The sequence below is a fragment of the Chanodichthys erythropterus genome, chromosome 8 (genome assembly GCF_024489055.1).
Source record: "Chanodichthys erythropterus isolate Z2021 chromosome 8, ASM2448905v1, whole genome shotgun sequence".
NCBI classification, from domain to species: domain Eukaryota; kingdom Metazoa; phylum Chordata; class Actinopteri; order Cypriniformes; family Xenocyprididae; genus Chanodichthys; species Chanodichthys erythropterus.
Window position 1 is genome coordinate 2,056,725 of NC_090228.1, and position 13,688 is coordinate 2,070,412.

The following is a 13,688-nucleotide window of genomic DNA, read 5'->3' on the forward strand; positions in this document are numbered from 1 at the left end:
CGAGCGCTTCGCCTGTAGTGCGCAGGCGCGACTGCATGGTATCACGTGACCTCGCTTTGAACTCCGCGTCGGCGGAAACGGAAAAGGAGAGAACGCGCCGACATGGCGGACAGGCTAACGCAGCTTCAGGATGCTGTTAACTCCGTAAGACTATTTTAAACGTTTATTTCATGATTTATAAGCTGCAGAAGACGGCAACTATCGTCAAATTATATTCATTCAGTAGTCTGGTTCATGAAATTATATTATGTGTAAGAGGTCATATTAATATACTGGAGCGTATGAAGGTTTTAGCATAGCATGCAGTTGTGAATGAATATACAATTAAAGTTTGCGCATTAATTTTTTTTTGAGAAAGAAGCTACTACTTTAATTAAATTACTAGATGTTGTTTTAAAGTATGTTTTAATAGGAAATAATTAAAATGCAATTTTTTTAAATTAACATTGAGGTCAATACATACCTGAAATACACACATAAAAAAATCAAATAAATAAATAAATATATAATATATATATATATATATGTATATATATATATATAATATATATATATATATAATAAAACAAATTAATTTATATGTATAAACACAATTATTTAGTTTTGTTATTATATATTGTCTTTATTCATGACATACCAAAGCATTGTTTTTGTTAGTGTTCTTTAAAGTTTGTACTCTTGTTTTAATTTTTTTTTTTTTTTTTTTTTTACATATTATTGCCATGTACTCTTGTCTCTTGTTTTTACATATATTATAAAAATAAATAATAAAAAACTTAGTAAAAAAACTTTGTAACACTTCGGGTTAGGTAATAATAATACCTGAAATGCATAATAAAAAAAAATTATATGATATATAGATAGATAGATAGATAGATAGATAGATATGTGTGTGTATGTATTATAAAACAAAGTAATTTATATATTTATTATTTATATTATCTTTATTTGTGACATACCAAAGTATTGTTTTTGTTAGTGTTCTTTAAAGTATGTACTCTTGTGTTTACATATTATTTACATATGTTCATATATATTATTGTCAAGTACTTTCTTGTTTTTACATATTATAAAACTAAATTATTAAGAAACAAAGTAACACTTAGGGTTAGTTAATGGTAATTCCATCATTTACTAATACACAATATTAAAATCAAAAGTTGTATTTGTTAATATTATTAAGTGAACTGAAAATAACATGAATTAATATTTTTATTAACTAACATAAACAAAGATTGATACATACTGTAAACATTTATTTTCCATTGTTAATGTTAGTTTAGTTAATGCATTAACTAAATGGGGCATTATTTTAAAGTGTTTAAAAAACATTTACACATTATTCACAATATTAGCTAAATTTTCAGCATGTTTATGTAGGAAAGACAAATACCCAATAAAGCAAATGCATAGGTGAATTGTCATATAGGGCTGTATGCATGCACAGTGTGTTTGATTTATCGTTCTGATGTGTGTGTTTTAGCTGGCCGATCAGTTCTGTAATGCGATTGGAGTCCTGCAGCAGTGCGCACCACCTGCTTCCTTCAGTAACATCCAGACCGCCATCAACAAAGACCAGCCCTCCAACCCCACAGAAGGTGCACAGATCAGGGCTGAATGGGGTGTGAGAAAATATTGTCTTGTTGTTTATCTGACATGTTGTCATGTGTCTTTCTAGAATATGCTCAGCTGTTTGCTGCACTCATAGCAAGAACAGCAAAAGATGTTGACGTGCTGATTGACTCGTTGCCCAGTGAAGAATCTACTGCTGCGCTGCAGGTACATTTATGTGCATATTTATCCACTTTTTACAATGAGCCTACTGCATTTTTAAGGTGTCTACTAAGCTGTTTTCCACGTTCATCTTCCTTTAATGTGTAATGTTGCTGTTTGAGCATGAAAAAAGGTCTGCAACTCTGTACTCCCTGAAATGCCTCCACTGTAGTCTTGAGTTTTCTTCCGGGAACAAACACGTCCCAATATTCAATATTCCTCATTTAAATAAATAATATGCAGAATAAAGGGGTGGGGCCTGGTTGAGTTAGTTAGTAGTGTGTTGAAACTGCCGGTTATGATAAGGGGCAGGACATTTCCAAACACCAATCACAACACACTGCTCCAGCCGACCAATCATATATATATATATATATATATGTATATATACACACTGTTGAAAAGTTTAGGATCGGTAAGATTTTTACTGGTTTTAAAAGAAGTCTCTTCTGCTCACCAAAGCTGCAATTATTTGATTTAAAATACAAAAAAAAAACAGTAATATTGTGAAATATTATTACAATTTAAAATAATAGTTTTCTATATGAATATATTTTAAAAACTATTTAATTCCTGTGATCAAAGCTGAATTTTCAGCATCATTACTCCAGTCTTCAGTGTCACATGATCCTTCAGAAATCATTCTGATATGATGATTTGCTGCTCAAGAAACATTTATTATTATTATTAATGTTGAAAACAGTTGTGTACATTTTTTTTTCTTCTGGATTCTTTGTTGAATAGAAAGTTCAAAAGAGCATCATTTATTTTACATATAAAGCTAAAGTAATATTATAACATTCAAAAGTTTAAGGTCAGTATGAATTTTATTTTTATTTTTTTAAAGAAATTAAAGAAATTATTAAGTTTTTCAGCAAGGATGCATTAAATTGATCAAAAGTGACAGTACAGACATTTATAATGTTACAAAAGCTTTTTATTTCAGATAATGCTGTTCTTTTGAACTTTCTGTTCATCAAAGAAAAATTGTAAACAACTGTTTTCAACACTGATAATAATCAGAAATGTTTCTTGAGCAGCTGATCATCATATTAGAATGATTTCTGAAGGATCATGTGACATGAAGACTGAAGTAATGATGCTGAAAATTCAGCTTTGATCACAGAAATTAATTACTTGTATTTTAAAATACATTCAAAATTATTTTAAATTGCAATAATATTTCACAATATTACTGTTTTTGTATTTTTAATCAAATAAATGCAGCCTTGGTGAGCAGAAGAGACTTTGTTTTAAAAAATGAAAAATCGTACTGATCCCTAACTTTTGAACAGCAAATTATTATTAAATGTACTTACTTTCTTCTTCTAACCAAGAACGGTCTCTGCTTGTATTAAACCAGACGACGACAGTTACTTTGTGCGTATTCAATGTAGTGACAATGCAAGCTGCCTCTAAAAACACCAATGAAGAAAAACAACAACATAGTGACGAAACACGCTCTGTTAGAGCAGTTTGTCCGTTTAGGGCTACTGTAGAAAAAAGGCGGCGCAAAATGGCGACTTAACATGTAAGGGGACCCGCGGTGCATGTAGATTAGTGATGGGGGGAAAATTAAGCTTTGAATCAATCGAACCAGTTTTTTCGCAAAATTATTCAGTGTTTCGACGAGTTTTTCCATGGATGGCTCATCTAAACAGGCCAATAAGAGACTATTAACTACTATTATTCTTTTTAATTATACTAATGTCTAATTGAAACTTCTACAAATGTATAAAATGATAAGAGATCAAGTAAAACCCATAGACACTTGTTCAATGATTCACCGCTGGTGGGCGATCTCAGTGAATCCGCATGATTTATGGGTTCCCAGAGATTATCACCCTCCAGCAGTGACGCATTGAAATTTCGAAACATTTCGAAACCGTTATCATGTGACTTTGGCAGTTTAAAACACACTTCGATACACTGATTCAGAACTAAAGATTCATAAAGGTGTCAAAATCACTAATATAGATAGAAATGGCTTATTCTAAGGTAATAAATATATAACAGTTCATTATGCAAGGTCTTTATACACCACTGAAAACATAGTTATGTATATTATATTGCATTTCATTTTCTCTACATGTCATTTAATCTGTCTCCTCCCTCTTGTTTCACAGGCTGCCAGTCTGAGGCAGTTGGAAGAGGAGAACCAGGAAGCTGCGGCCCGTCTGGAGGAAGTGGTTTACAGAGGAGACATGCTGCTGGAGAAGATCCAGTCCGCTCTAGCAGACATCGCCCAATCACAGCTGCGCACACGCAGTGGTGCCCCGAGTCAGCCAACACCACAGGAGTCATGACCCGAACCAAACATGGACTATATCGTCTGTACACAGCAGGGATTTTATACTCATCCTTCATCAATTGCAGGAGATCTTGTGTTAAATGTACAGCTTGTTTCTGGACTGAAGAATGATTCTGATTTCATTCTGTAAGTGCCCACTGTTTCCCATAGCACGTCTTTATAATGTGACATCTGACATTGTTTTCTACCTGATAGCAGTATATGTTCAGCATTCATCGGCCCTTTTCTGCAATTAACAGTCAGCGGTTGGGTAAGTTGGTTTTTGTATATTTAATGATATTTTTTTCTGGCCAGGGTCATGCAGTGATGCTGTTTTTGTTTTGAAAGAAATTTTGTTTTTGTGTTTAACCAATAAAAAAAATGTTGTATGAAGGGCTTGTTATTCATTGGAAAGTGAATTGTGAATGTAAAATTTGTTGCCATTGTCGGTGAATGAGTCGGTAAATTTATACAAACGATGTGTAGCACACACAACAGATTATTTTATTTCGCTATGACCAGCTGAAGTTATTTCATGAACAAATGCTTTGGTTGGTTCTGAAATGTATAATATGCTATCCAAGAATTGGAAATAATACCTTTTAATATGGTGTTGTAACGAAAGAAAGTTTGCTAAATAATTCTAGGATTTGTTTACTGTTACAGTGCTGCCATCTGCTGGTCATATAAGCGAATTGAATGTGCTCAAACAGGCGTCAAGTTTTTTTTAACATTACCTACATAGTTCACCCAAAAATGAAAATTCTGTCATTAATTACTCACCCTCATGCCGTTCCACACCCATAAGACCTTCATTCATCTTCGGAACACAAATTAAGATATTTTTGTTGAAATCCGATGGCTCATTGAGGCCTGCAATGACATTTCCTCTCTCAAGATCCATTAATGCACTAAAAACATATTTAAATCAGTTCATGTGAGCACAGTTTAATATTAATATTATAAAGCGACGAGAATATTTTTGGTGTGCCAAAAAAACAAAACAACTTATTTAGTGATGGCCGATTTCAAAACACTGCTTCAGGAATATTCGGAGCGTTATGAATCAGTGTATCGATTCGGAGTGCCAAAGTCACGTGATTTCAGCAGTTTGACACGCGATCCGAATCATGATTCGACACACTGATTCATAACGTTTCCTGAAGCAGTGTTTTGAAATCATCTGTCACTAAATAAGACGTTATTTTGGTTTTTTTGCCGCACCAAAAGTATTCTTGTCCATTTATAATATTAATATTGAACCACTGTACTCACATGAACTGATTTAAATATGTTTTTAGTACATTAATGGATCTTGAGAGAGTAAATGTCATTGTTGCTATGCAGGTTTCACTGAGCCATCGGATTTCCTCAAAAATATCTTAATTTGTGTTCAGAAGATTAACGAAGGTCTTACGGGTGTGGAACGATATGATGGTGAGTAATAAATGACATTTTTATTTTGGGGTGAACTAACCCTTTATTTTTGTACTGCAGCCACTCTGATTAGAGCATAACGTTTATTTATTTTTTTCATCCAATAAGAGCTCGCCTTTTTAAGAACGTAAACAAAACAGTTGCTAAATTCGAAACCGCATACTACTCTTACTATTTCTGCCAAAGAAAGATATGGTAAAAGTTACGAGTAGTATGCAATTTCGAATGCAAGTATGTGTGTTTGAACTGAAGCGGAGCTTCTCAGACCGTGTATGACATCAAAATACCGCGAGAGCAATTCGAATGCAGACGGAGCGCTCTGCTCTCGCGGTACTTCGATATCATACACCGATTCAGTCTGCGCAGCGCCCGCGTCGCTTCAAAGCGACCACTCTGTCGCCGCGTTCGTGAAGTGGAAGATTTTTATGAAAACGAGAGTCACTAACAAGGTAAGAGTCGACAGAATATTATTATAACAGAATTACAGAATAATACCATTTAGAACTAGCAAAATATTAAGAAAGAATTTGACGAACATTTAAAATATTCAGGCTTGCATGGCTGTTGCACTCGGTGAAAGCAAACTGAAATTGTAACTTCTAAAACATTTAACTATATCTTTCCAAGCCATAATACATCCACCAAAACGTATATCAACCTTTAGAATGTAGGTTTGTTACTTGTAAACATTTTATTTAATCAGAAGGACGACTTTTGAATGTCTGTCAATTTAGAACCACGTGACCAGCATAGTTTAGTGTAACTAGCCTAATTAGTCCACTTAGTCTGTCAGTCATGTGATATAAAATATACCTGAGTATTACTTAACGCCATATGCTGTATGTACTGTGGTTAGTGCCTTAAAATTATTACATTTTATTTAAAATTAGCACCAGGGCCAATAAAACATGTACTCATTAAATGTATGTACACACAAGGTTGAATGACATTAAAAGCTGAATGGACAATTAAAGGGATACTTCACCCAAAAATGAAAATTTGATGTTTATCCGCTTGCCCCCAGCGCATCCAAGATGTAGGTAACTTTGTTTCTTCAGTAGAACACAAATGATGATTTTAAACTCCAACCGTTGCCGTCTGTCAGTCAAATAATAGGAGTGAATGGGAACTTGGATCACTTCCGCTGTCAGAGCGCGATCAGACGTCACTAACTGAGTGCTGAACGCAGTTGGACATAGTGGTGTTTTAGAGGTAAAAATGATATAAATACTGTTCGGTTTCTCGCACAAACCGATCGTTTCGTGTCTTAGGACATTAATGTGTCGTCACGAGCCGCAGGGTTTAATTTGGATTTGTCTATGCAAGGTTTTTTGACTCTTATTGATCCAAGTTCCCATTCACTCCCATTATTTGACTGACAGACGGCAATGGTTGGAGTTAAAAATCATTTGTGTTCTACTGAAGAAACAAAGTCACCTACATCTTGGATGCGCTGGGGGTAAGCAGATAAACATAAAATTTTAATTTTTGGGTGAACTATTCCTTTAAGGGTAAGCAAGTATTTCGAGCTGTACTTTTTATGTACCTGCTACCTCATATTTACATGATTGGTTTGTATTTAAATTGCCAGAAAATAACTTAAAATTCATAATCTCTGCATTGATTGTGCAGACCTGTCACTTATTTTTTGTTATTCCAACTTTTGAATAAAAACTCAACTAAACTTGTACCTGATGCTATTTCTCTCATATTTAGATTCTAATTTTCTCATATTCTCTGTCAAATTTGCTGATATGCATCATTAGTAACCTATTTAAAAGATCATCAATAAATTGTCAGATATGTTTCAGAGCTGTTAAATGTATTTATTTGTGTGTGCAAAATAAATCGACACATGTGAAATTTATGTCTGCATTATAATAAATATAATGATGGGCAGGTGGGAAGGTCAGTTTCCACAGATCAAACATTGAGATTTTATGTGAGGAAGTGAATTGGAAAAGGTTTTGCATCCACACATTGCAAAAAAAAAAAAAAGCGCAGAAGTCTTAACGAACACTGCATCCCAATTCGCCTACTTATACTAAGTCCTAAAAGTATGTACTGTTTTTGTAAAGAAAAAGTACATACTTTTGAGTGTGTAGTAGAAGAGTATGCAAGTTTTGGGACATACTACCTCATCATAACTGCGTCTTTAACGGACGTTCTGTTGCTTAGTTACTCAACCTGTAACTGTTTAAAGTACCCTGTCAATCATTTTGTCACAGTTAAAATCCTCCACATTGAATTAAATTTATTTTCCTACCGTTTCGGAGAGAAATGTAGTTGCACGTTGATCTGCCAGTCATGGGTCTTTCATGCAGAGAACTCTCCTCATCTTTGCACAATGACCAGTTAATGACCAAACACATCATTATAAAAGTTCACATTGCTGTTGCAGATGAAATATAATGTGGATAACATTTAATAAATATCTTTTTGTCAGGTTAGACACTGCTTATTAATCATTCAAGCCCCTTTATCTTAACCGTCGTACCTCGCACGTCCGTCATGTTTGTAGTTTTTAAACACTTTTTATTCGTATTTGTAGTTCTAATCGAATCCTCGTCCACAGCGCAATGTGTTATGGGCAATATTAGCCGTTAGAAGTGTGCACGGATCTGCACTTCGAATTCTAACCGGAAAAAGTACACCATCCGGGTATCTTTGGAATACTCATTTCAACATACTACGATTTGGGACATACTAATTCTTTTTTCGAATACTATTTAGGACGCATAGTATGCGAATTGGGACGCAGCAGAAGTCTTTAGTAATTGCCAAGCTGAAACACGTCTTTTAGGTTCTTCGGGATTTTCTGGAGCTTGTTCCAGTGATTTGCCACAAAGTTCTCAGAAGTTCGAGATTCAGATCATTAGGTGCTGGTTTGAAATTTTTGGAGAAGTCGATCCGTGTCAGTGTGCTCAATATTCTTCCGGATCGGGGTTTGAACCCTAGTCCGGTCCTTGATTTCCTTTGGCTAGTGTACTTGTGTTTAAACAAAAAATGAAGATATGCCCCCCAAAAAAAGCATGGTGAGTGTCAACGTGCCAGTGGCTCAGTGGTAATGAGCACATCTTTCCATGCGGAGGGTTCCTGGTTCGAATCCCGGGCTGGTCACTAAAGGACACTGAAGGAGGTTCTGGTTGGGCTGGAGAGCAGATCGAGTCTGGGTGGAGGATTGAAGATCGTGGATGATTGAAGACTGTGGCGGAGCAGAGGATTATCCAAGAAAAAGTGGATTAAAAATAATGACTTAGTCTTGGGGCTGGATATTTTTTATATAAGTCGAACACTTGCACAAAAGATAACCGCTGCTGGTTATCGTTCCAGAAGTCCCCAGGGGGGAGGCGGCTGGATATTTACCTCCCCCCTTCGTTTCCGAACCTTCTCTCATCCTCCTGTCAGGATCTGATCACTTCTGCCACTGATCCTGATCAGGTGACCATCCCACCACACAACCATGCTTCAGTGTCCAGGCCGGTTTCGAACCGGGAACCTCCCGACAGGGGGACCATGCTCATACCACTGAGCTAACTGGCACTTCCACATTTACACTTCTTTTTTTGGGGGCATATCCTTTTTTTCTGGACAAAACCAGTGAAAGTTAAGTTTTTTCTGCAAAGAGTGGGAATCAAACCAGGATTCTCCACTTGGATAAGCAACACTTACACCACTGAACCACTGGAGCACTCACACTTGCACTTCTTTTTTTGGGGGGCATATCCTTTTTTTCTGGACAAAACCACTGAAAGTTAAGTTTTTTCTGCAAAGAGTGGGAATCGAACCAGGATTTTCCACTTGGATAAGCAACACTTAGACTGCTGAACTACTGGAGTGCTCACACTTGCTCTTCTGTTTTTTTTGGGGGGACAAAACCATTTCAACTAAAGCTTTTTTCTGCAAAGAGTGAGGATTGAACCAGGATTCTCCTTCTTCCTTGAACTTTTGAACTTGGTGGAGTTTTGTCTCAATTGATCATGCAGAACCAATGAAAGTAAAGAATTCACCATCGCAGATGCGAGATTCGAACCATGACTCTCCACATTAAGGAATGACATTTAGACCACTGAGCCACTGGCAACGACGGATTCAAAGCTTGTTTTTGGGGGACAATTTTGTCTCATTTCATCATTGAAAGTAAAGAACTTTCTGCCTGAGAAGTAAGATTTGAACCAGGATTCCCCAATTTTTTGGACAAAACCAGTGAAACTAAAGATTTTAACTGCAAAGAGGGAGGATCGAACTGGGATTCCCCACTTGGAGGAGTAACACTCAGACCGCTGAACCGTCCACATTTACGCTTCATTTTTGTGGGGGCATGTCCTTATTTTTGGACAAAAGCAGTGAAACTAAAGATTTTACCTGCAAAGAGAGAGGATCGAACTGGGATTCTCCATTTGGAAGAGTAACGTTTAGACCGCTGAACCACGGGAGTATCCACATGTACTCTTCATTTTTGGGGGGCATATCCTTTGTTTCTGGACAAAACCACTGAAAGTTAAGCTTTTTCTGCAAAGACTGGGAATCGAACCAGGATTGTCCTCTTGGAAAGGAACGCTTAGACCGCTGAACCACTGGAGCGCTCACACGTACCCTTCTTTTTTGGGGGGGCATATCCTTTTTTTCTGGACAAAACCACTGAAAGTTAAGTTTTTTTCTCCAAAGAGTGGGAATCGAACCAGGATTCTCCACTTGGATAAGCAAGACTTAGACCACTGAACCACTGGAGCACTCACACTTGCACTTCCTTTTTTTGGGGGCATATCCTTTTTTTCTGGACAAAACCACTGAAAGTTAAGTTTTTTTCTCCAAAGAGTGGGAATCGAACCAGGGTTCTCCACTTGGATAAGCAACACTTAGACCGCTGAACTACTGGAGTGCTCACACTTGCTCTTCTGTTTTTTTTGGGGGGGCAAAACCATTTCAACTAAAGCTTTTTTCTGCAAAGAGTGAGGATTGAACCAGGATTCTCTTTCTTTCTTGAACTTTTGAACTTGGTGGAGTTTTGTCTCAATTGATCATGCAGAACCAATGAAAGTAAAGAAATTACCATCGCAGACGAGAGATTCGAACCATGACGCTCCACATTAAGGAATGACATTTAGACCACTGAGCCACTGGCAACGACGGATTCAAAGTTTGTTTTTGGGGGACAATTTTGTCTCATTTCATCATTGAAAGTAAAGAACTTTCTGCCTGAGAAGTGAGATTTGAACCAGGATTCCCCAATTTTTTGGACAAAACCAGTGAAACTAAAGATTTTAAATGCAAAGAGGGAGGATTGAACTGGGATTCCCCACTTGGAGGAGTAACACTCAGACCGCTGAACTGTCCACATTTACGTTTCATTTTTGTGGGGGCATGTCCTTATTTTTGGACAAAAGCAGTGAAACTAAGGATTTTAACTGCAAAGAGAGAGGATCGAACTGGGATTCTACACTTGGAGGAGTAATGCTTAGACCGCTGAACCACTGGAGCATCCACACATGCTGTTTATTTTTTGTGGGGACATGTCCTTTTTTTTGGACAAAAGCAGTGGAACTAAAGATTTTACCTGCAAAGAGAGAGGATTGAACTGGGATTCTCCACTTGGAAAAAGCAACACTTAGACTGCTGAACCACTGGAGCGCTCAGAACTGCACTTCTTTTTTGTGGGGGGAAAAAAACATTTCAACTAAAGCTTTTTTCTGCAAAGAGTGAGGATTGAACCAGGATTCTCCTTCTTCCTGGAACTTGGTGGAGTTTTGTCTCAATTGATCATTCAGAACCAATGAAAGTAAAGAAATCACCATTGCAGACGAGAGATTCGAACCATGACTCTCCACATTAAGGAATGACATTTAGACCACTGAGCCACTGGCAACGACGGATTCAAAGCTTGTTTTTGGGGGACAATTTTGTTTCATTTCATCATTGAAAGTAAAGAACTTTCTGCCTGAGAAGTGAGATTTTAACCAGGATTCCCCAATTTTTTGGACAAAAGCAGTGAAACTAAAGCTTTTCACTGCAAAAGAGAGAGGATCGAACTGTGATTCTCCACTTGGAAGAGTAACACTTAGACCGCTGAACCACTGGAGTGTCCACACTTACTCCTCAGTTTTGTGGGGGCATGACCTTTTTTTTGGACAAAAGCAGTGACACTAAAGCTTTTTACTGCAAAAGAGAGAGGATCGAACTGGGATTCTCCACTTGGAAGAGTAACACTTAGACCGCTGAACCACTGGAGTGTCCACACTTACTCCTCAGTTTTGTGGGGGCATGACCTTTTTCTTTTTGGTCAAAACCAGTGAAACTAAAGATTTTAACTGCAAAGAGAGAGGATCGAACTGGGATTCTCCACTTGGAAGAGTAACACTTAGACCGCTGAACCACTGGAGTGTCCACACTTACTCCTCATTTTTGTGGGGGCATGACCTTTTTTTTGGACAAAAGCAGTGACACTAAAGCTTTTTACTGCAAAAGAGAGTGGGTCGAACTGGGATTCTCCACTTGGAAGAGTAACACTTAGACCGCTGAACCACTGGAGTGTCCACACTTACTCCTCATTTTTGTGGGGGCATGACCTTTTTTTTGGACAAAAGCAGTGACACTAAAGCTTTTTACTGCAAAAGAGAGAGGATCGAACTGGGATTCTCCACTTGGAGGAGTAACACTTAGACCGCTGAACCACTGGAGCGTCCACACTTACTCCTCATTTTTGTGGGGGCATGACCTTTTTTTTGGACAAAAGCAGTGAAACTAAACTTTTTACTGCAAAGAGAGAGGATCGAACTGGGATTCTCCACTTGGAGGAGTAAGACTTAGATCGCTGAACCACTGGAGTGTCCACACTTACTCCTCATTTTTGTGGGGGCATGACCGTTTTTTTGGACAAAAGCAGTGAAACTAAAGATTTTCACTGCAAAGAGAGTGGATCGAACTGGGATTCTCCACTTGGAGGAGTAACGCTTAGACCACTGAATCACTGGAGCGTCCACACTTACTCCTTAATTTTTTAGGGGCATGTCCTTTTTCTTTTTGGTCAAAACCAGTGAAAATAAAGCTTTTTACTGCAAAGAGGGAGGATCGAACTGGGATTCTCCACTTGGAAGAGTAACACTTAGACCGCTGAACCACTGGAGTGTCCACACTTGCTCCTCAGTTTTGTGGGGGCATGACCTTTTTTTGGACAAAAGCAGTGAAACTAAAGATTTTAACTGCAAAGAGAGTGGATCGGACTGGGATTCTCCACTTGGAGAAGTAACACTTAGATCGCTGAACCACTGGAGCGTCCACACTTCTCATTTTTGTGGGGGCATGACCTTTTTTTTTGGACAAAAGCAGTGAAACTAAAGCTTTTTACTGCAAAGAGAGTGGATCGAACTGGGATTCTCCACTTGGAGAAGTAACGCTTAGACCACTGAACCACTGGAGTGTCCACACTTACTCCTCATTTTTGTGGGGGCATGACCTTTTTTTTGGACAAAAGCAGTGAAACTAAAGCTTTTTACTGCAAAGAGAGTGGATCGAACTGGGATTCTCCACTTGGAGAAGTAACGCTTAGACCGCTGAACCACTGGAGCGTCCACACTTACTCCTTGTTTTTGTAAGGCATGACCTTTTTCTTTTTGGTCAAAACCAGTGAAACTAAAGATTTTAACTGCAAAGAGAGTGGGTCGAACTGGGATTCTCCACTTGGAAGAGTAACACTTAGACCGCTGAACCACTGGAGTGTCCACACTTACTCCTCAGTTTTGTGGGGGCATGACCTTTTTTTGGACAAAAGCAGTGAAACTAAAGTTTTTCACTGCAAAGAGAGAGGATTGAACTGGGATTCTCCACTTGGAGAAGCAAACTTAAGCATTTATTCATCATAAGAGTGACACTCAAAACAGGACCTCCCACATTAAGCCGCAACAAACATAGACTGCTAAGCCACTGGTGCTGCTTAAAGTTGCCTTTTTTCTTTTTTTAATAGTTCAAAACCTGAATGAAAAGTGTTTTTTCCACCCTAAGTAAGACTTTGGCCACAAACAGATGATTTGAACTTGGGAACATACTCTGAGATCTAATGTTCATTTCTGTTTCCACAGCATGTGAATTGAACCTATGACCTTATTGTTAGTGCCATGATTTATCAGATGATCTACAGGGACACAGAAGAGGACAACCACTTGAAGCACTGAACATCACAAGTATGAATTGA

General features: G+C 37.7%; 1 protein-coding gene across 2 annotated transcripts; it reads left to right on the forward strand.

The window, feature by feature from the left end:
- The first annotated feature begins 2 nt into the window (after positions 1-2).
- Positions 3-13,662, forward strand: med21 (mediator complex subunit 21). 2 transcript variants are annotated; one of them, XR_010895652.1, is made up of 5 exons: positions 3-144; positions 1,484-1,598; positions 1,679-1,779; positions 3,900-4,334; positions 13,576-13,662. XR_010895652.1 is itself a non-coding variant. In XM_067391395.1 (4 exons), exons 1-4 carry the CDS (start codon positions 103-105, stop codon positions 4,077-4,079), a joined length of 438 nt encoding a protein of 145 aa, XP_067247496.1. In that variant the 5' UTR covers positions 3-102; the 3' UTR covers positions 4,080-4,939. The 2 variants fall into 2 exon arrangements, 1 of the variants encoding a protein (XP_067247496.1); XM_067391395.1 differs by lacking the exon at positions 13,576-13,662 and having other exon boundaries at positions 3,900-4,939.
- The last annotated feature ends 26 nt before the right edge of the window (positions 13,663-13,688 follow it).

Bases quoted from the DNA above. Each gene is read 5' to 3' on its own strand.
- med21 (XM_067391395.1), top strand. From the start codon at position 103: ATGGCGGACAGGCTAACGCAGCTTCAGGATGCTGTTAACTCC. The intron at 145-1,483 runs GTAAGACTATTT...TGTGTGTTTTAG, and splicing joins TTCAGGATGCTGTTAACTCC to CTGGCCGATCAGTTCTGTAA. The intron at 1,599-1,678 runs GTGCACAGATCA...GTGTCTTTCTAG, and splicing joins GCCCTCCAACCCCACAGAAG to AATATGCTCAGCTGTTTGCT.